The sequence below is a fragment of the Mustela erminea genome, chromosome 17 (assembly GCF_009829155.1).
Source record: "Mustela erminea isolate mMusErm1 chromosome 17, mMusErm1.Pri, whole genome shotgun sequence".
Classification (NCBI taxonomy): Eukaryota; Metazoa; Chordata; class Mammalia; order Carnivora; family Mustelidae; genus Mustela; species Mustela erminea.
Genome location: NC_045630.1, coordinates 282,290 through 305,417, shown reverse-complemented (window position 1 = coordinate 305,417; position 23,128 = coordinate 282,290). Strand labels below are relative to the sequence as shown.

At 43.0% G+C, this 23,128-nt stretch overlaps 1 protein-coding gene across 7 annotated transcripts in view; it reads right to left on the bottom strand.

The window, feature by feature from the left end:
* DCAF6 (DDB1 and CUL4 associated factor 6) overlaps positions 1-23,048 on the bottom strand; it is a 142,211-nt gene extending 119,163 nt beyond the window's left edge. For all 7 annotated transcript variants that reach the window (XM_032318047.1, XM_032318048.1, XM_032318049.1 and 4 more), the window contains exons 1-2: positions 22,759-23,048; positions 4,437-4,498 (exon numbers count right to left, since the gene is read on the bottom strand). In XM_032318047.1, coding sequence (XP_032173938.1) covers positions 4,437-4,498; positions 22,759-22,855 — 159 coding nt within the window. In that variant the 5' untranslated portion in view covers positions 22,856-23,048. The remainder of the gene's footprint in view (positions 1-4,436; positions 4,499-22,758) is intronic.
* Between the last annotated feature and the right edge of the window lie 80 nt (positions 23,049-23,128).

Genomic DNA, 23,128 nt, shown 5'->3' with positions numbered 1-23,128 from the left:
TTAGAAATTTTCTTTCCATCCTCTTCTTATTATGAAAGTTTAACAAAAATTAAGAAAGACGTATAAGCACTGTTTACTAAAAATTTTGACTTGTGCAGTACATAGACAAATTACAGAAGATGACCAGGATGACAGAATAAAGGGTACCTGTAACTGACCTGAAGATATACAAGTGTCCGAGCTGATGGAGGTGTGAAACAGAGATAAAAAAGGTAGAGGGAAAGGGGCTCCGGGCTGGCTCAGTCAGGAGAGCACGTAATTCCCGGGCAGTGTGCTCCAGCCTCACACTGGGTGGAGATTAGTTAAAAATAAAATCTTCAAAATATTTTGGGGTGGGGGTGCCTGGGTGGCTCAGTGGGTTAAGCTGCTGCCTTCGGCTCAGGTCGTGATCTCGGGGTCCTGGGATCGAGTCCCACATCGGGCTCTCTGCTCGGCAGGGAGCCTGCTTCCCTCTCTCTTTCTCTGCCTGCCTGTCTACTTGTGATCTCTCTCTGTCAAATAAATAAATAAAATCTTTAAAAAAAAAAAAAATATTTTGGGGTGTGTGTGTGTGTGTGTGTGTGCGCGTGCGCGCACGTGTGTGTGTTTTAAAGATTTTATTTACCAGCGCCTGGGTGGCTCAGTGGGTTAATCCTCTGCCTTCAGCTCACGTCATGATCTCAGGATCATGGGATCAAGCCCCACTTTGGGCTCTTTGCTCAGTAGGGAGCCTGCTTCCTCCCCACCGCCCCGCTTGCCCCGCTTGCCTCTGTCTACTTGTGATCTCTCCCTCTCTGTTGAATAAATAAATAAAATCTTAAAAAAAAAAAAAGGCGGAGGGAGGATGAAAGAACTGAACGTCTCTTACGGGATGAAGGCCCGAAGGGCACGGTCTCTAGATGGCGGACGGACAGACGGATGTTTTTGTATCTTGTTTAAAATTCAAGTGACCAGTGCAGAGACTGAGAGCAGTAATATAAAAATTCCGAGAAGCCTACATTTAAGAAAGTAGGAGTTGTAGAAGTAGGTTTAAATCTTCCTCTATCACAGCAGGAACTCAACAGACAACGTTCGAAGTTGTGAAATCAAAAAAGACCAACAGAAAGAATTTTACACAGATTTCAACAAAGCAGGAAAGAATAGACAATGGATAAAAAGCAGTCTCTTCAACAAATGGTGTTGGGAAACCTGGACAGCCATACTTCTCCAAAGTATGAAAAACTGGACCATTTTCTTACACCACACACAAAAATTGACTCAAAATGGATGAAAGACCTATATGTGAGACAGGAATCCATCCAAATCCTAGAAAACACAGGCAGCAGCTTCTTTGACCTCTGCCACAGCCACTTCTTGCTAGACATGTCTCCAGAGGCAAGGGAAGCCAGGGCAAAAATGAACTATTGGGACTTCATCAAGATCAAAAGCTTTTGCACAGCAAAGGAAACAGTCAACAAAACCAAAAGACAACTGACAGAATGGGAGAAGATATTTGCAAACATCAGATAAAGGGCTAGTATCCAAAACCTAAAAAGAATTTATAAAACTCAACACCCAGAGCACAAATAATCCAATCAAGAAACGGGCAGAAGACAGGAACAGACATTTCTCCAAAGACATCCAGATGGCCAACAGACACATGAAAAAATGCTCAACATCATTCAGCATCAGGGAAATACAAGTCAAAGCCACAATGAGATACGACTTCACACCAGTCAGAATGGCTAAAATTAGCAAGTCAAGAAATTGCTGGCCCCTACTTGTCTAATGAGTCTCGGAGTATCAAAACACAGGCCAGCAAACTCAGACCATAGGGCTTGAGATCAAGACAGTTTTCAATCTTCCTGCTTTTGTCAACCATACTGTATGTCTGTTTGGAAAAAGGAGGAATATAAAATAGGAGGAACACAATATAATATAAAAAGGAGAAAATAACATAAAAGGAGTAATATGACCAGATTTATGTGCACAAGCCAGGATCCGTGTGTTGAATGAGTCTGCAGTATAACGAGAAGACCAACTAAGAGGATACTGCAGTGGTCCAGGCAAGGGAAGATAGCTTAAATTAGGTGGTAGCATAAAAAGGGAAAGAAATGGGATGATTTCAGATATATTCTGGAGGTAGACTTTATTTATGGATAGACTGGATGTAGAAATCGAGGGAAAAAGAGTAATCAAGGGTAACTTGAAATTTCTCAACTTAACTGGCTGAATAGTGGTGCTATTTACTGAAATGTAGAAGGTTATAGACTTAGGGGAGAAAATCAAGTCTTTGTTTTAGCCACCTTAATCTTTTTTTAAAATTTAAACTCAATTAATTAACATACATTATTTGTTTCAGTATAGTCTGTGATTCATCAGTCCTATTTATATAATAAGTAGTACTCATTACAACACATACCCTCCTCAATGTCTATTGTGTCCTACACCCCCTCCCCTCCAGCAACTTTTTGGTTATTGTAGCCACCTGAACCTTTAGTCAATCTTACCATTACTAAAAGTAGAACAAACATTATGTGCCTCTTTTTTTTTTAAAAAAAAGATTTTATTTATTTATTTGACAGAAAGATCACAAGTAGACAGAGAGGCAGGTAGGTGGGGGGGTGTGGGGGGCAGGAGGCTCCCTGCTGAGCAGAGAGCCCGATGTGGGGCTTGATCCCAGGACTCTGAGATCATGACGTAGGCCAAAGGCAAAGGCTTTAACCTACTGAGCCACCCAGGCACCCCCACTGTGTGCCTCTTTATTCAACATACTATGAAGCATATAGTATCATCCTATAAATATTCCCACTCCAAAAGCTATATCTGAATCTAATCAAACCTCTAGGAGTAACTTCTACTTAGAGGAAATACAAAGCATAGAAAAACAAGTTAAATGACAACACAGAAACCAGATCAGTCTCTAGAGTGTAGGACAGTCTACAGGAAAACTGACTGAGATTCTGTAACAAGTCGATGTCAGGAATGAAGAAAAAGGCAGCCTGCTCTGGCTTAACAGTGATTTAAGAGGCATGGCAACCAAGGAATGGACTTTGCCTGGATCCTCTTTTGAACAAACAACTATAAAAAGACATTTTAAACAATGAGGGAAATTTGATTATGGACTGTGTATCAGATGATACCAAAAGTATACTGTCAATCTTGTTAAGTTACATAATGGCATTTTAGTTACATAAGAAAATGTCCACTGCTTTTAGGCTACATATAGAAGTGAAATGACGTAATATTTGGGATTTGTACTGAAATACTTCACCAAGGGAATAAAAAGAGAAATGAAACGGAAAGTGTGCTACAATCTTGGTAACTGCTAAATCCACCTGATAAGTATACGAAAAGTATGTCTGAAATTTTCCTAACAGAAGTTAAAAGGAAAAGGATTCTGTTTGGGCCCTGCTCAATTCAGGATGCTGATCAGACATTCGGGGGAATGTGAAGTAGAGAGCCGGACACATGAACCCGGAGTTCTGGGAAGAAACGAGGAGATGGAAGGCGTGGTTTTCAGCCATGGGACAGGAGAGCATGTCCCAGAAACGTGAAGTGAAAGGACACCCGGGTGCCTCAGTGGGTTAAAGCCTCTGCCTTGGACTCAGGTCATGATCCCAGGGCCCCGCATCCGGCTCTCTGCTCAGCAGGGAGCCTGCTTCCTCCTCTCTCTGTCTCTGCCTGCCTCTCTGCTTGTCTGTCAAATAAATAAATAAAATCTTAAAAAAAAAAAGAAAAAGAAAAAGAAAGAAAGATAAGTGAAGTGGAAACAGGCTGGAGGAGCCAGGACCAAGTCTAGATACATCCAACATCAAAGGTCAAGAAGTGGAGGAGTCTGCTAAGACAGAGAAGATGCAGCGAGTCAGTGAGATACAAAGAGAACCAAGAGAGTGTGGTAGTAACACAAACCAAGAGAAAAAACATTCCAAAAATCAGTGTGTTCAATTAATGTCTAAGTTCCCTAAGAAGTAGCCACGAGTAATCATTAGTAACCTCTACAAAAGCAGTATTAGTAGACTGAAAGAGATGCAAGCCTTTTTTTTTTCCCTTGGAAGCCTCTTAATAATATTAGAAAATTCATCTCTGCTTTAAAAAAAAAACTCTCATATATTTTTCTAAATTCAAAATATACTTCTTTAGGTTTTTTTTTTTTTTAAGATTTTATTTATTTATTTGACAGACAGAGATCACAAGCAGGCAGAGAGCAGGGAGGAACCCAATGCTGAGCAGAGCAGAGAACCCAATGCTGGGTTTGATCCCAGGACCCCGAGATCATGACCTGAGTGGAAGGCAGAGGCTTAACCCACTGAGCCACCCAGGCACCCCTATTTCTTTATGTTTTAATGTAAAACTTTATTCTCTTTATATCTGATTACAGTTAGACATAATCTCTTCTGGGAGGATGGGGCATTTCATCAAATATTCGAGCACTTGGTATTCAAATCTTTCACAGTTGAGAATTAATCATTACTTACACAGCCATCATGCACATTCAGGGTTGCTTCAAGTTTCAGTCTTTGGATAAATTCTCTTCTTCCTGTTTAAAAAGAAAGAACTAAATGAATCATAAGTCATTTTTGTTGATCAAAGTGTCACAATGAAATGAAGAGCCCAGGATCCAGCATGAGCAAACTCTTCATTGCTACTCCTGCACTTACAGGCTGAGTAATACTGGGGCAGATGGACCTACTTGGCCCTCATTTCTTTATTAGGTAGTTGTTACCTACCTCATGTAGTTATTCGTTCGTAAGGATTAAGACATGCAAGGACAGTGTCTGGACCACAGTAATCATTCAAATATTCCCTTCATTCAACCATTCATTCAACAAATATATTGAAAACTCACTCCACTCCAGGTGGTGCTCTAGGAGTTAGGCGCACAGCGGGGAAGTAAACAGAGCAAGATCCCTGCACTCTAATGAGCCTTCTGAAAGACAGTAAACCACCCGGTCACAGTATTGTATGGAAAAATAAAGCGGAGAAAGGAGCTAAGAAAGGACTGGAGGTGGGGGTGGGGTTTTAAATCTTAAACAGGGTGGCAAACAGTGTTTCATAAGATATTACCTATTTTTGAACACATCTCAATTTCAGAAATGTTGAAGTATTTTAAAGTTCATCTTATAATGATGCAAAATGGCAGCAAAATATAAAATAAAATCAGCCTAAATGTCCATCAGTAGCAGAACAATACTGCAAAAATAGAACAAATCCCTTTGAAAAAGAGAAATGTTTCCCTTTAAAAAATGAATCATCTTTACCAAAGAAGAACCAAAAGCTTCATGTTTATTCAGAAGCTGTAATGAAAAGAAGCTGAATATATGACAAAGAACGATAATTAGCTAAGTAATCAGGCTGATGAGATCTCAAATAAAATTAAATTTGACTATGCTCTCTGTATCCTGTCACAAGGGACAGATTTCTCTATTTATCATGTTTTCTTGTCACTCCACGTAAAGATCACGATCTTCTTAACGCCGGATTGCTTTCCTTCTCTCTCCTTGCTCATAATTGTAAGCCGGCTAGGTAAAGGATGAACATGTGGGTTACAGGATTTTTTTCCTTTTTCTGTGTGGAGGAATGCTCTATGGTTCCTGAACATACTGGAATAAAACAACCAACAAAAATTCAGTGTTTTCAGGGCGCCTGGGTGGCTCAGTCAGTTAAGCTTCTCCCTTTGGCTCAGGTCATGATCCTAGGGTCCTGGGATTGAGTCCGGCAGGCTCCGTTTTTGGTGGGGAGTCAGCTTCTCCCTGACTACCCCTCCCCCTGCTCATGCTCTCTCTCTTGGAGGCTCTCTCTCAAATAAATAAAATCTTTAAAAAAAAAAAAAAAAAAAGGAAAATTCACCATTTTCATGAACTGGTTGTACTTTATATAATAACTTTTCAAATCTGATTTTCAGTTTTAAAAAGATGCTAACTGCAGTAAACAGATAACATTACATTTTCCCCCCTTTGGCCAACAAAAGCAGGCTTGGCATTCCTACTATTATAATTAAGAGTTAAGAAACAGTATTCAAATTAACAACATGACAGTAATTAAAATTCATTAAAGTTCTTAAAAAAAAAAAAAAAAAGCAGGAGCACAAAAATTTTTTTCCCAAATTTTTAAAATCTATGTTTGAAAACAGGGCTCTAGCCATCTCTGTATAGAGAAAATGGTGGTGGGACATGAGAATAGGAGACAAAGTGAATTCTTCTAGCAGAACTCTTACACATGAAACCTGCCCCTAAAAACATGCACTGAGACATGACAGTTACATAACAGCTTCTGAATGGTATTTCTACATGTGACTTTGAAGATCAGAATGACTGTTGTCTCCACACACCCCGTTAAATGTGCTTCTAGAACAAACTAGTGTAAACCTCCTCTACGCTTTTAGTAATTAAATGCACTACCAAAAAATAGTAGCTCACAATCTCCATAAAGAACTATAAGTTTACTACGGTCAAATAATCTTCAACAAAGCGGGAAAGAATATCCAATGGAAAAAAGGCAGTCTCTTCAACAAATGGTGCTGGGAAATTTGGGCAGCCACATGCAGAAGAATGAAACTGGACCATTTTCTTTTTTTAAAAAAGATTTTATTTATTTATTTATTTGACAGACAGAGATCACAAGTAGGCAGAGGCAGGCAGAGAGAGAAGGGAAGAAGCAGGCTCCCTGCTGAGCAGAGAGCCCGATGTGGGGCTCCATCCCAGAACCCGGAGATCATGACCTGAGCCAAAGGCAGAGGCTTTAAACCACTGAGCCACCCAGGTGCCCCAGAAACTGGACCATTTTCTTACACCACACACAAAAATTGACTCAAAATGGATGAAAGACCTATATCTGAGACAAGAATCCATCCAAATCCTAGAAAACACAGGCAGCAGCTTCTTTGACCTCTGCCACAGCCACTTCTTGCTAGACATGTCTCCAGAGGCAAGGGAAGCAAGGGCAAAAATAAACTATTGGGACTTCATCAAGATCAAAAGCTTTTGCACAGGAAAGGAAACAGTCAACAAAACCAAAAGACAACTGACAGAATGGGAGAAGATATTTGCAAACATCAGATAAAGGGCTAGTATCCAAAACCTAAAAAGAATTTATAAAACTCAACACGCAGAGCACAAATAATACAATCAAGAAACGGGCAGAAGACAGGAACAGACATTTCTCCAAAGACATCCAGATGGCCAACAGACACATGAAAAAATGTTCTGCATCACTCTGCACCAGGGAAACACAAATCAAAACCACAATGAGATACCACTTCACACCAGTCAGAAAGGCTAAAATTAACAAGTCAGAAAAGTAAAGTTAAAATAAAAACAAACTCATACCTGTTACTAAGAACCGTTAAGTCTAGATACTGGTAAGCTAAGCACTTGGCCACCATCTCATGAATGCCGACAGAAGACACAAGACTCCTAAGTTAGGCACACAAGACTTTTCTACTGAAGCAGCGTAAGCTTCAGGTTCACACTGGTTCCTTATCCCCCAATTCCCACAGGGCAATGGGGAGCAGCCTGGGTGAATCACAGCTGGGGAACTCTGAACGGAGGGAAATCAAATTTTATAAAGTATCAAGCAAACCTGCCTGACCTGTGTCCCAAAGAGTGACAGTATCTTTATTATACTGGATAATAAATCAATCTGCCCTCTGCTTCGGAGGGAGATACTATAACTTCCCAAGTTGTTCCCTATATACACATCAATAAAAAGATAGTCCAGAGCAAAGTGGCCAGTGCCTCTGCTCACAAATGTGCATAAATGTGACAGACATGGAGCACTACCTCTCAGCAGTTACACACTTGCTACGGATGGATCCAGTTATACCTGTGGTTTCCTACTCTCAAGTCTTTCTTGCAACCCATGCTGTCTCTCATAACTCTATCACTGCTTTGACCTTCTATTCTATCTTAATAGACTCTAAGCTCAATAAAAAGGGAAACACTCTTTTGTTCACCCAAGTATTCTATGTGCTTAGAACAGTGCCAGGACAAAGTGAGCATTTGATACCCATTTGCTGACTCAGTGATGTACTCACTCTGTTCTAGAATGAGTTTTCCCTCAGTGATAGAGGGTGAGCATCTTTCAAAGACAACACAGAGCTACTGCTCATATGTAACAGCTGTATAACTCATTAAACAGCTGAGAACTTATTCACATAGCTATCTCCCTTAGTAGACTGAGGTGCTTGATCTAAGAAGTATCAGACCAGGTTTAAATGCCTAACTTGGAACATACTATGCAGAAGCTGGGCAAAATTTAACCTGTCAGAGCCTTACTTTACATTTGTATATGTTTTACATTTGATGGGAACAGACTTGTTGCCAGAAGTACATTAATTAGCATACTCAGAACTTATAAACGTGCCGGATACACTATACACTTACATTTAGTTCTCTCCATATGTACAGGTGGGATTGTTCTAAGTTAATACTGCCCAAAAAGAGAGGAAACAATTTTTTTAAAGACCTCATTTAGGAGTTGAGGTAAGTTCAGCTGATTAAGGGAAAAGAATAAGGCTGGTGATATTGAGATGGAAAAGCACTTTAACAAAAACTTTTACTTTACTTCACTCTATTGTCCCTTTGAGCTACTTCGACGTTAATGCCCAACTTCCCAGGCATCTCTACACGCTGCCTTCTCTAGCTCACCCTTAGGTCTTTCCCCTGCGCTGCCCCTGCAGCTTCCTCTTCCGCATTGGTTTTGTTCTTAGAAATCACAGGCTATCAGTAAACCAATGGGCTCTTTCAAGACACATTTTTCATGACCTCATATGATTAACTGTCATAGCTGACTGCTATCGCCTCGAAATGATATTCCTCTCTGGCCCCCACGACATCTAACCAACTAACCAGAAGCACTGAAAATCAAAAGGGTGACAAAAGTACCTTTGAGGTGAGACAGACACAGAACTGTTTATCTTTGACAGAGCACAGGACAAAGAGGACTTCCATTAAAGTAAGAAGAAAATAGTGAGGAGCGCCTGGGTGGCTCAGTGGGTTAAAGCCTCTGCCTTCAGCTCAGGTCATGATCCCAGGGTCCTGGGATCAAGCCCCGAAACACTTCGAGCTCTCTGCTCGGCGGGAAGCCTGCTTCCTTCTCTCTTCTGCCTGCCTCTCTGCCTACTTGTGATCTCTCTCTCTCTCTCTCTCTCTCTGTCAAATAAATAAATAAATAAAATCCTTTTTTAAAAAAGAAGAAGAAGAAGAAAATAGTGAAATTCTAACAAAAGCTTAAAAACCAGTTGTGGGCTAGCAAGATGGTTGAGAATCTCTGAGATTCTAGACACAAGCAGAGTCCTCATTTAGCCACCGGTTCTTTTCCATTAGCTCCCACCAAGAACTCACAACACTGAAAACAGGGCAGGAGACAAGAAAGAGTCCCTGTTTGGTAGGACACAGGAATGAAACTCCACTCACCTTTCGGGGAAAACAAAAGCCTTAAACCACGGGGGAAACTCCAGCTAGAAATGGCCTCGGCAAATGCCTACCACCTCTGAGAGGAAGGAAACTCTCATTCTTATTTTGAGCAAAGGCAACTGCCCTGAGGAAGGGATAAAAGCTTATATTCCCTATTCTTGAGGGAAAGGCAGGAAACCTCCTCCCATCTGATAAATAATTAACATTAAGCGTGGTGGCACTGAAATGTGTCAGCTCACACTGAATCATGTTCCCAGAATTCCTTCCCTGAATATTTCTTCTTAGGATGCATCACCAGTCATTTTTGCACAAGACTGGTGGGTGGAAGTAAGGTCAGTCATATTGACTTTCACCTTCAGAAGGCTGGAGCAAAGCTCATGCTGCTTATACAAGTGTGGTTACTTATCTGCTGGCTCACCTTCCTGGAATGAGCAACAACTAGGCCCACGAGCGTCCCAATTTCCCATGAATCCTCCTTTGACTTCTTAATATACAGAGGAAATTGTGTGTTTTGCTTCGTGACAAAAGGTGCTAGCTTCCCCTACAGAACATCCCTGTAGAACATCAATAAGTTTGGAGGCAGTGAGATCCTATCCCTTCATGAGTTCAAGTTTGCCCTTACCCCCCCAATTTACAACCATCTTCCCTTGCCAATTGTCTGTCCAAAGGATGTCAAGCCCCAGCATCAGACATTTAGAAAATAACTTTGCAAAGATAGTTTAATGGGTTCCCACGATAATAGAAGACCGAGTATCAGGAACCTATCTTTGTACGTATGTATGTGTATCCTCTAATGATTCTGTCTCTTGGATTGAGCCCACTCATAAAAGCTCAGCAAACTAGGAATAGAGAGATACTTTCTCAATCTGATAAAAAGTGCTTATAAAAGAACCCACATTTTCTGGTATATTTAATGGTAAAAAACTTAACTTTCTAGTTAACGTCAAGAATAATACAAGGACGCCCAATCTCACCACTATCATTAAACATAGCGCAGTTTATATCCGAGATACGGAAGGTTTGGTTTCATACCACAATAAAGCACGCATCACAATAAAGTGAGTCAAATGAACTTTTCCGTTCCCCAGTGCACAAAGAAGTTAGGTCTACATCATACTGTAGTCTGTTGAGCGTGCAAAGCACACTGTTCAAAAATACAGCGTACATACCTGATCTAATTAAACGATACTTTACTAAAAAATGCTAACCGTCATCTATAGTTCCAGTGAGTCCTAATCTTTTTGCTGCTGGAGGGTCCTGCCTCAGTGCTGAGGGCTGCTGATTCACCGGGGTGGTGGCTGCTGAATACTGGGGTGACTGGGCAACAACTTAAAATAAGACAACAGTGAAGATTTCCTATGAATTGGCTCTTCCTCTCACAAACAATTTCTCTGTAGCGGAGACACTATTTTGTTACAGCATTTTACCCATAAGGAATCATTTTTCAAAACTGTAGTCAACCCTTTCAAACCCTCCTGCTGCTTTATCAACTAAACTTATGCAATATCCTAAATCCTTTGTCGTCATTTCAACAGTCCTCACAGCTTCTTCACCAGGAGCAGATTCCATCTCAAGAAACACTTTCTTGGCTCATCCATATGAATCAACTTATCTGTTTAATTTTGATCTTGAGATGGCAGAAATTCAGTCCCATCTTCAGGCTCCAAATCTCATGCTGGTTCTCTGGCTATTTCTACCACATCGGCAGTTACTTGCTCCACTGAAGTCTTGAACCACTCAAAGTCCTTGATTAGAATCAGTTTCTGTCAAATTCCTGCTAACGATGACATTATGACCTCTTCCTGTCAATCAAAAATGTTCTTAATCTCATCTAGAACAGGAAATCCATTCTAGGTTTTCAATTTACTTTGACTAGATCCATTAGAGGAATCATGATCTACAGCAGCTATGGCCTTACAAATTTAATTCTTCTGTAAGAAGTAAGACATGAAAGTTGAAATGAATCCCTGGTCTAGGGGCTATAGAATGGATGTCGTGTTTGCAGATGAAAAAACACAGTAATTATTTTTTTAAAGATTTTATTTATTTATTTGACAGGCAGAGATCACAAGCAGGCAGAGGCAGGCAGAGAGAGAGGAGGAAGCAGGCTCCCTGCTGAGCAGAGAGCCCGATGCGGAACTCGATCCCAAGACCCTGAGACCATAAACTGAGCCAAAGGCAGAGGCTTAAGCCCCTGAGCCACCCAGGCACCCCAAAAACAACAGTAATCTTGATGTAAACCTCCACCAGAGATCTTGGATAACTAGATACACTGTCGTGAGCAGAAATATTTTGAAAGGAACCTTTTTTTCCTGAGCAACAGGTCTCAACAGTGGGCTTAAAACATTCAGGCAACCACGCTGTAAACAGATGTGCTGCCTTCCAGGCCTTACCGGTCTATTTCTAGAGCACAGACAGAGTAGATTTAACATAATTCTTAGGGCCCTAGGATTTTCATTTTTCTTAACCATCTTTTTTTTTTTTTAAGTTTTATTATTTATTTGACAGAGAGAGCAGAGGCAAGGTGGGGGGCAGAGGAAGAGGGAGCAGCAGACTCCCCGCTGAGCAGGGAGCCCAATGCGGGACTCGATCCCAAGACTCTGGGATCATGACCTGAGCAGAAGGCAGATGCTTAAACAACTGAGCCAGCCAAGGGGCCCAGGCCCTAGGATTTTCAAAATGGTAAATGAGCACTGGCTTCAACTTAAAGTCACCACCTGTCTTTTGGAGCCTTAAAGCCACCAGGTATTGACTTCTCCTCTTTAACTATGAAAGTCCTGGATGGCATCTTCTTACAGCAGACTATTCAACAGAATGCTCTTTCACCTGCACTGAAAATCTGTTATTTACTGTAACCACCTTCATTAATTAACTTGTGAGAACTTCTCGAGAACACGCTGCAATTTCTACATCAGCACTTGCTGTATCACCTTGCACTTGTACATTACGGAGATGGTGTTTTTCCTTAAACTTCATGAATGAACCTCTGCTAGCTTCAAACTTTTCTTTTCCAGGTTTCTCACCTCCCTGAGGCCCAAAGTTAGGGCCTTGCTCTGGATTAGGCTTTGGCACAAGGCAGTGTTATGGCTAGTTTGAACTTCTATCCAGACTACTAAAACTTTCCGTAACAGCAACAAGACTGTTTGACTTTCTTATCAGTCAGTTATGTGTTCACCGGAGTAGCACTTTTATTAATTTCCTTCAAGAACTCTTCTTTTGCATTCACAACTTGGCTTACCCGTGGCACAAGAGGCCACCCTTCAGCCTATCTGTTTTCAACATGCCTCCCTCACTACGCTTAATCATTTTTTTTTAAACGATTTTATTTATTTGACAGAGAGAGACAAAGCAAGAGAGGGAACACAAGCAGGGGGAGGAGAAGGAGAAGCAGGCTTCCCACCAAGCAGGGAGCCTGACATGGGACTCAATCCCAGGACCCCAGGATCATGACTCAAGCTGAAGGCGGACGCCCAAAGACTGAGCCACCCAGGTGCCCTAAGCTTAATCATTTCTAGCTTTTAATCTAAAGTGAGAGATATACGACTCTTTCTTTCACTTGAAAGGAACATGGTAGAGTTACTAATTGGCCTGACTTCAATATTTTTGTGTCTCGGGGAATAGGGAGACCCCAAAAGAGGGAAACATGAGGAACAGGTTGTCAGTGGAGCACATAGAACACACAACATTCATCAATTAAGTCTACTGTCTTATATGGGCACAGTTTGTGGGGCCCCAAAACAATGACAATAGTAACACCAAAGATTACTGATTGCAGACCACAACAATTATTATAAAAATGAAAAAGTCTGAAATATTGTGAGAATTACCAAAATGTGATGCAAAGACACAAAGGGAACAAATGGTATTAGAAAACCAGTGTTTGACACAGGGTTGCCACAAACTTTCAATTTGTAAAAAAAAATGCATCTGCAAAGTGCAATAAAACAAGACATGACTGTACTGGACGTCTTAGCCAATGTGATAATGCAAGAAAAAAAAAAAGAAAAGACATACAGATTGGAAAGGAAGAAATAAAACAGTTCCTATTGGAAGATGACTTTTTTTTCCATGTAAAAATCCCCAAGAATATACCTCCTACAACTTTACGTGAATTTAGCAAGGTCACAAGACACAACATCATAACATAGACAAAACTGCATTTTTATATACTAACAACAAACGTTGGAAGTTGAACTTAAAACACAAAACCATCTGTGGGGTGCCTGGGTGGCTCAATTGGTTAAGCATTCAACTCTTGATTTTGGCTCAGGTCATGATCCCAGGGTTGTGAGACGGAACCCCACATTGGGCTCCACACTGGACATGGAGCCTGATCAAGATTCTCTCACTCTCCCTTTGTCCCTCCCCACCCATGCCTTAAAAAAACAAACAAACAAACAAACAAACCCACCGTTTGTAATTGCTCCAAATAAAATTAAATATCTAAACATAAATGTAAAAAGAAATAAATACAGCATGTTGAAGATCTATATCCTGATCATTACAAAATGCTGATGAAAGATACCAACAACCTAAACTAATAGAGTGTACCATATTTATGATCAGAAGACTGAACACAATGAAAGGTGTTAGCTCTCTAACTGATATATAAATCCAATGCAATTCTTATCAAAATCTCAGCAAGGTAATTTGGGGATATGGACAAGTCTATCTTACAATTTATACAGAAAGACACAAGACACAGAAGAGCTAAGACAATTTTGAAAAAGACAAACTAAGGGGGGAATGATCACTCAACCTGATGTTAAAACTTACTATATAGCTACAATAAGCAAGAGAGTGTGGTATTTACAAAGGGAATAGAGAACACAGAATTAGATTCACACAAAAACATCCAACTGATTTTTTTTTAAGATTTTATTTATTTATTTGATACAGCGAGATCACAAGGAGGCAGAGAGGCAGGCAGAGAGAGAGAGGAGGAAGCAGGCTCCCTGCCAAGCAGAGAGCCTGACACAGGACTCGATCCCAGGACCCTGAGATCACGACCCAAGCCAAAGGCAGAGGCTCAACCCACTGAGCCACCCAGGCACCCTCACCCAACTGATTTTTAATGAAGGCGCAGAAGCAATTCGATGGAGCAAATGTGTTCTTTTCCCTTTAAACAAGTGATGCCAGAGCAAGTGGCACCAACACAAAAGTGCGCTTCAAGCTAATTCGCACATCATACAAAAACTAACACAAAATGGACCCCACACTGAAATACCATTAAAGGGAGACAACCTAGGAGACAATCTTTAGGACCTAGGGATAGGTTAAGAGTTCTCAGACGTGATACCAAAGACATAAAAGGAGAAACTGGTAAACTGCACTACACTGAAGTTAACCACCTTTATTCTGCAAAAGACCCCCTGCGGACAGTGAAGACAAGCTACAGACTGGGAGAAAATGCATGCAAACTGCTCATCTGACAAAGGACTCGTTCCTGAATTACATGGATAAGGCTCAAAACTCAACAGTAAAGAACAGTAATAATCTCAACAGAAAATGAGCAAAAAAACATGAAGAGACAGTTCACTGAAAATATAAAAATGGTAAATAAGTACATAAAAAGATGTTCAACATTAGCCATTTGAGAAATGTAAACTAAAACCATGAATCACTACTATATACTTCATGAGATGATGCAGAGAAACTGGGTTACTCAGACATGGCTGATGGGAGTGTAAAATGGTACGGCCGTACTTGTAAAAGAATAAGGCATTTCTTAGAAAATTAAACAATGTGCTTACCATACAGCCCAGTAACTGCAATTCTTAGACATTTCTCCCCAAAAGGTGAAAACTTAGGTTCATACAAAACTGAATGTTCACAACAGCTTTGGACTTGACAGTCAAAAATGGAAACAATCCAAATACCTGTCAACAGGTGAGTGGTTAAATAACCATATATCCATACCATCAAACACTAACCAGCAATAACAAGGAATAAGCTATTAAAACACACAACAAAGCGGCTGATCGCTAAGGGAAATACGCCGAGTCAAAGAAGCCAATCTCAGGGGCGCTGGGTGGCTCAGTGGGTTAAGCCGCTGCCTTCGGCTCGGGTCATGATCTCAGGGTCCTGGGATCGAGTCCTGCGTCGGGCTCTCTGCTCAGCAGGGAGCCTGCTTCCTCCTCTCTCTCTCTGCCTGCCTCTCTGCCTACTTGTGATCTCTCTCTGCCAAATAAATAAATAAAATCTTAAAAAAAAAAAAAAAGCCAATCTCAAAAGGTTACCTGCTGTTATTTATAATGTTAACATACACGTTATATGTAACATTCTCGAAATGACAAAATTATAGACATGGAAAGATTAGTAATTGCCAGAGGTTAGCAATAGGAAGACAAGAATGTAGCTGTGGCTCTAAAACAGTATCACAAAGGATCACTGTGACGAACTATTCCCTACCTTAATTGTGGTGGTACCCATGTTAATCTATTAAAATGAAAATTAATGTTGAAATGCATGGCATACACACACAAATAAGTACATACATAACTGAATAAGGTTCATGGATTTATCTATGTCAACTTCCTGGTTGTGATATTATAACATAGTTTGTGTACGTTGTATAACCATTAGCAGCATTGGTTGAAGAGTATATGGGACCTCTCCAAATAATTTCTTACAACTGCATCATGAATCGACAATTATCTCAAAATAAAAAATTAAAGAAAGTACCAAGTTAGAAAGCAAACAAACAAACAAAACCCTTCCAACAGAAAAACTCCAAGCTCTGAAGTCTTTAATGACAAAAATATATCGAATGTTTAAAGAAAAGAATTCTATACAACCTTTCTAGAAAAGAAGAACACATCCAACTCATTTATGAGGTCAGCATTACCCTGGTATCAAAAACAGGCAAAAATAGAACTATCAGCTAAAATTATAAACGTGTAAGTTATAAGAAAACTACAAGGGGCATCTGGGTGGCTCAGTCATTAAGCATCTGCCTTTGGCTCAGGTCCTGATCTCAGGGTCCTGGGATCAAGCCCTGCATCGGGCTCCCTGCTCCCAGGAAGCCTCCTTCTCCCTCTCCCACTACCCCTGCTTGTGTTCCCTCTCTCACTGTCTCTCTCTCTCTCTCTCTCTCTCTCTCTGTGTCAAATAAATAAAATCTTAAAAAAAAAAAAAAAAAAAAAAGGAAAGAAAGAAAACTATAAGCTAAGATCTTTTATGAACAAAGACACAAAGTTCCTAACAAAACTCAAGCCAGTAAGACATGGAGGATAATTTATCATAACCAAGTAGTATTAGCCCAGGAACTGGATGTTGGTTCAATATTTAAAAATCATTCAACATGCAAATACACAAAATTAACAGAATCAGTGAAAAGGAAATCATATAATCATCCTAACAGATGCAGGAAAAAACCCTGACAAAATTAAACGACTAGTCATGACAAACATTCTCAGCAATCCAAGAAAAGAAGGAAATTTCTTTAAAGGGTATCTACAAAAAACACACGGTTAACAGATATTTAATAGTGAAAAACTGAAATGTTTTACAAGATGAGGAATGAAGCAAGGATGCTCACTGTCAGTACTTCCATTCAAGATTCTGGGACAATCCTGGACAGTGCAATTAATCAAGAAAAAGAAAAAAAGAAGAAGAAAAATAGAATACATGTGAAGAAGAAGCAAGACTATTTTAATATGCAGTGACATTATCTACATAAAAATTCCCTAAATCTGCAAAATAAAAATATAAGAAGTGATTGGGGTGCATGGCTGGCTTAGTTGGTAGAACCCGCAACTATTTATCTCAGGGTTGTGAGTTCAAGCCTCACATTAGGGGTAAAGATATTTAAAAATGAGGAAGAAGAGGGAGAAGAGGAAGAGGAAGAAGTAGAGGAGAAGAAGAAGAAAGGAAGAAACGAGCAGCTTTAGTAAAGTTGCAGGATGTAAGGCCAATAAAAAAAAAGTCAACTGTATTTTAATATACCCATAATGAACAACTGGATACTGAAATCAAAAAACAATACCATCTACAATAGTATTTAAAACATTATGTTACAAGGATAAACATAACAAAATATGTGTAAGATCGTACACTGAGAAACAGAAAACATTACTCAGAAAAATGAGGGAATACCCAAATAACAGAGAGACAACATTGGTTGGTTGTTCAATACTGTAAAACTACAATTCTCTGAAATAACACAGATTCAACACAATACCAATCAAAACCTCAACAGTCTTTTTTGCAGAAATTGACAAACTGATTCTAAAATTTATATGGGAATGAGAGGCACCTGGCTGGCTTAGTCGACAGAACATTTGACTCTTTCCTTATCTTTGGGTAGTGGGTTCAAGCCCCATGATAGGGGTCGAGTATATTAAAAGAAAGAAAGAAAGGAAGGAAGGAAGGAAAGAACCCAGAATAGCCAAAATAACTTTGAACAAAAAGAACTAAGTTCAAAATACTTCAAGTTGATTTCAATATTCACTATAAAGACATGAAGTACTGGCATAAAGACAGACACATCAATGGAACATGGCAGAGACATTAATTTACATATATGGCCAATAAACTTTTAACAAAGAGGAAAAGACAGTTTTTTCACACACGATCCTGGAACAACTGCACATTCGTATGCAAAGAAATTAAACGGTCCTTACCTCACAGCATATGTAAAAACTAACTCAAAATTATTCATAGACCTAAAGGTAAGAATTAAAAATAGAAAACTTCTAGTGGAAAAAAAAAAAAACAGTATAAATCTTTGTGACCTTGGATTAGGTAAAGATTCCTAAATAGGACACATAAAACATGAACTATAAAAGATGCTGTTAAGAAAAAGAAAAGACAAGACCACGTAGGAGAAAAATATTTGCAAAATACGTATCTGATTAAGGATTTGTATCAAGAATAAATAAAGAATTCTTATAATACTAAGTAGGTGAATCTGATTACTTAACCAAAGTATACAGAGAGCAAATAAGCCATAAAAGATATTTAACATCATTAATCATTAGGAATAAATCAAATGCAAATTAAAATGATAATGACATCATCATACCTACATATCTAGAAAGGCTAAAATTGGGAAGAATCAGAATGCCAAGTGTGGTGAGAGTGCAGTATGGCACAACTACTTGCGAAAGCAGTCTAGCAATTTCTTATAAAGTTAAATATACTTCTACAACTCAGCAATTCGATTGCACGTATTACCCAAGAAATAAGAATTTAAAGGGGTCATACTCTAGGTATTTTCCCCACGGATAAACAAAGTTTCATTATTTGTATTTTCTTTATTAGTTATCAGCAGTGTTTTAAATTAAATTTTTTAATCTACTGCAAGTACTTGGTACACTCACCCTCCCTATTAACTATTGAAGCTAATAACAATTATAATTATTAAAAATACAAGCCATCTAGAATAGTTTTGCAAAGCTCAAGTCTAAGATCCATGACATAATCTGGTCTGTCAACAGCACTATTTCTAACATGACACAGAACAGAAAATAGTAAGGCTAACCATCCCCTGGAGAATCTTTCATTTTAGTTATATGTGTGTATCATAAATTGCCATATAAATGTATTTTTACTGTGGATCACGGTCAAACATTTTAGAAACAGTGACCTAAAACACACCTGTACTATAAATTCTGTTACCAGCGGCTGCTGTCCCTTCTAGACATTTCCATCCTATGCCAGGGAGGGATGAGATCCATAGTAGAGCCATTTCACTGTCTGTAGTTGCTATATGATCGATATGCCTGTAGTGGTCTTATCTTCAGGAATTACCAGCTTCTTCTCTAACATGTATTTGTCATACTTGAGAGTCATTGTTCCCTACTAAAGTCAGACATCTTTCAACTTACATTGAGAATACAAAACTAAAGAAACAAAGTACAAATCTTTCACTAACTTTTCCCTAGTAGCTAACAAGGAAGCATAATCAGAATTCACAGACTCTCCTATAAGACACTGTAACTTGGCAAGACATTATGAAGAACTAGGTAAAGTACGTGCATTAAAGGATATGCTAAAGGATAATCTAAATGTGGGGCATCTGGGTGACTCGGCCGCCTAAGCATCCAACTCTTGGTATTTCAGCTCAGGTGGTGAACCTAGGGTCGTGGGACCAAGCCTTGCGTTGGGCTCAGTGCTCAGCAATCTGCTTGGGATTCTCTCAACCTCTTTCTCTCCGCCCACTCCCAGCATGCTCTCTAAAATAAATAAGATATTTAAAAAAAAAATCCCAAATGCAAAATCATCCATTTCAATAAATACTAACTCCAAATGATAGTCAAATGACAGACTTCCCAACTTCAGTACAAAGGCATCACTGGCTGCCTGCTGTAGTATGAATGGTTGTGTCCCTTCAAAAATTCTATGTTGTAATCCTAACCCCCAGGGCGCTAGTATTAGGAGGCAGGATTTTTGAGAGGTGATTAGGTTAGGATTAGTGCCCTTATAAAAGCAACCACAGAGAATTAGCACCTGGAAGCAAGCAGGCCCCCCTCAGAGGACCAAAATCCTGACGTGAGCACCCTACTCTCAGCCTTCCAGCCTCTACAACTGTAAGAAATAAATTTTTGCTGTTTATAATCTACCCAGTGTATGCTATTTTGTCACAGCAGCCCAAGCTGACCAGGACACTGCCTAACCATAACTTAAGCATTTTATATTAAACATACTATACATACTAAACATACTATATGTTCCATATTAAACATACTATACATTGTGCCTGGGGGCCTTCTGCTCAGGTCATGATCCCAGAGTTACAGGATCGGGTCCAGCATGGGGCTCCCTGCGCAGCAGGGAGTCTCTACTCCCTCTGAGCCTCTCCCCTCCCATGCTTTCTCTCTCTCTCTCTTACTCTCTCAAATAAATAAATAAAATCTTAAAAACAAAAACAAAAGCAAAAAAACATACTATACATTATGGCAAACAACTCCCTAGAAAATTTCCATTACTCTTTTGTCAGTTACGGTCTTTTAATATAGAAGGGTTAGAAAGTATAAATTGGTTGTAGGCACGTCTTTAAAATGAGAGGCGTATGAACAGAAAGAGGAAATGTATAGAAACCAGTATCTTTTACAAGCAATGTCCACGTTTACAAAGCTGTGTGTGTATGTGTAAAATAATATGTAAGCAGTAAGTTACTATAATAATCACTGATTTCCAAAACACTACTCTATGGCTATACAGTATCTTAAGAAACTGAACCATTTAAATCTACAGGTGTTTCTGACTCCGGACTTCGATAATTACTCTTTAAGATAAACACTATACTGAAATTTACATCTGGCCCATAAAGATTACAAAAGCCGGTCAGGGATCGGCCCCGCATCGGGCTCTCTGCTCAGCGGGGAGCCTGCTCACCCCCCACCTCTCGGCCTGCCTCTCTGCCTGCTTGTGATCTCTCTCTGTCAAATAGATAAAAATCTTTAAAAAAAATGTTTGAAGTCTCAGAATAAAAAAGGGATCTACTTTCTGAAACTCCTGAACTTGGGCTTTTTAAAAGGCTTTGTAGTAAAATATTATACAAAATATTATTTTTTTTAAAAAATGCATTAATTCAGGCGCTACTATTGTGCAATTTACTACTTCCCGAACCCTAAGCCAAGATAGCGTTCGTGGTGGGAAAGAGTTAGAGAAAGTAATGGTTTAAAGAAGGTCTCCTAAGGCCAAGGAATTACCTCCCAAGCTATTCCCCAATACTGAGAAAAGCACCTCTAAAGGGTGCTGATTCAGAGCAGGCCAGTTACCAAGCATACCTTACGGACACATTTGAAGCACGACCTAAGGTAAGAAGCTGCCCGGGCCGCGTTTGTCGGCGCGCAGGCGCGGACCCGCACCCGCACCCGCCCTCAGGGACCCGACCCCGCTCGCCGCCCCCGCTTCCCCGCCAACCGCACGCGCAGACGGAGCTCCGTGTTTAACCCTCTAAGGACGGCTGGACTGCACGGGGCCGAACAAACCCTGGGACTTGGAATGCGCGTCGGCGCTTGAGCCGCCCGCTGGCGCAGGGCCGGCCGACCCCACGCGCGGGGAGCGCAGCCCTGAAGTGCGCTAAAGGACGTTCCGCGCGTCTTCCGAGGTCGGGTAAAAACCTGCCCCGCACCGGGAGTGAGTCTAAAGTCGGGACCACTCCGGGCACTCACCGGGGGTAAGGACGGTCCCTGCAAAGCTTCGCGCACCGCCGCGGCCCCGCTGCAGAGCAGAGTCCGCGCCCGCGGAGCGCCGTCCCCCACGTGGACACGACGCGGCCGTCGGCAGGACCGGGCCTTTCTGCTCGTACCGCCCAGGAGGATCTCCGAGACCGACCGTGCAACAGACCAGCGGCAGCGCCGCGGTCACGGCAGGGCGCGTCCACGCAGGGCGGCGTCCACGCAGGGCCGCGTCCACGCAGGGCGGCGCGCGGGGGCACCCGTGCAGGCAGACACGCGTGTGCCCGCAGAAGCGCGGAGGACGCGCGCGGAGAAGCGGCCGGGGCGGGCGGCGGCACCGGACGGCCGCCCCGGTCCCACCCAGCCGGGGCAGCGGGGACGGCCCCGCGTCGCCCGCGTCGCCGACCACCACCGAGAAGCGCCCGCTCCGCCTCCCAACGACGTACCCCCGGCCCGTCCGCTAAGAGGGGCCGCCGCTGCTCTCGCGGGCTCGAGGCAAAACCGAAGCCCTGGAGACGGCGCAGGGCGGGCCGGAACCGGCTGCACGCGCATCGCCTTCCAGCCGCGCGAGCGCAGCGCGGGCCGAGCCGAGCCGAGCCGACCGCTCCGGGGCTCCGCACTCTCTCGGCAGCCCCGCTCGGCCCGCGGCTCGGCGAGACGCAAACGGGGCGGCGCCCGAGCCCGAGCCCGAGCCCGAGCCCGGAGGCTGTTTTTAGAAGCTCCGCGGGGAAGCCGCGCGCGCGAAACCCGACACCGTCCCCGCGGCCGGAGCCGAGCGGAGCGCGCCGGGGGCCGGGGCCGGGGCCGGGGCCGGGGGGCGCCGCTCTCGCTCCGAGGCTCGGCCGGACGCCGCCGGGCCGTGGGCGCGCAGCCCGGTCCCCGCAGGGCGCCGGCGGCAGAAACTTCGCCCTTCGGCGGAGCGCGGACGGCGGCTCCGAGCCCGGCCGCTCCGGCGACGCGGCGTCTTCTCCCGAGTCCCGCCCCACACGCGCCCCGACACCTCCCGGCCAGCAGCGTCCGCCGCCGCCGGCCCCCGAGGAAAACCCGGCAAGGGCGGCGGCCGGCGGCACGCAGGGGGGGCTCGGCCGCGGGAGGACGCCCGCGCGGGGGCCGCCGGCCGACGCGCACCCCACACGCCGCGGCCCCGGGCGCCCCTGCCCAGGCGCCGCCGCCCGGCCAACAGCCCCCGCGGCGCGGCCCCCTCCCCCACGCCGGGCGGCGACTCTGCGCCCCCGCCCCCGGGGCCCCCGGCTCACCCAGGTAGCGGCTCCGCAGCCGGGACGGGTCCTCCAGCCCGAGGGACCGCTTCCTCACGTCCCACAACAGGTGTGGGCAGGAGCCGCCCCGAGACATGGCTCTGCCGGGCGGGGCCGGAGGGGAGACCACCGCGTGGGGGAGGGGCGGGAGGGCGGGACGCGCGGTCAGCAGCCGAGCCGCTCCGGCACCATCCGCGCGCCGGGCCTCGCGGGCGCAGCGGCTCAGACGGCGGCGGCGCCCCGGCCCCCGAAGCCGCGCCTCGCCCGGGCCGGCGCTCGCCTCATGCTCCCCTCCTCAGACTGCCCGAGCGCCCGCGACCGGCCACAGTCCCCTCCCCCGGCCCCTCCGACGCGAGGAGGAGGCGGAGGC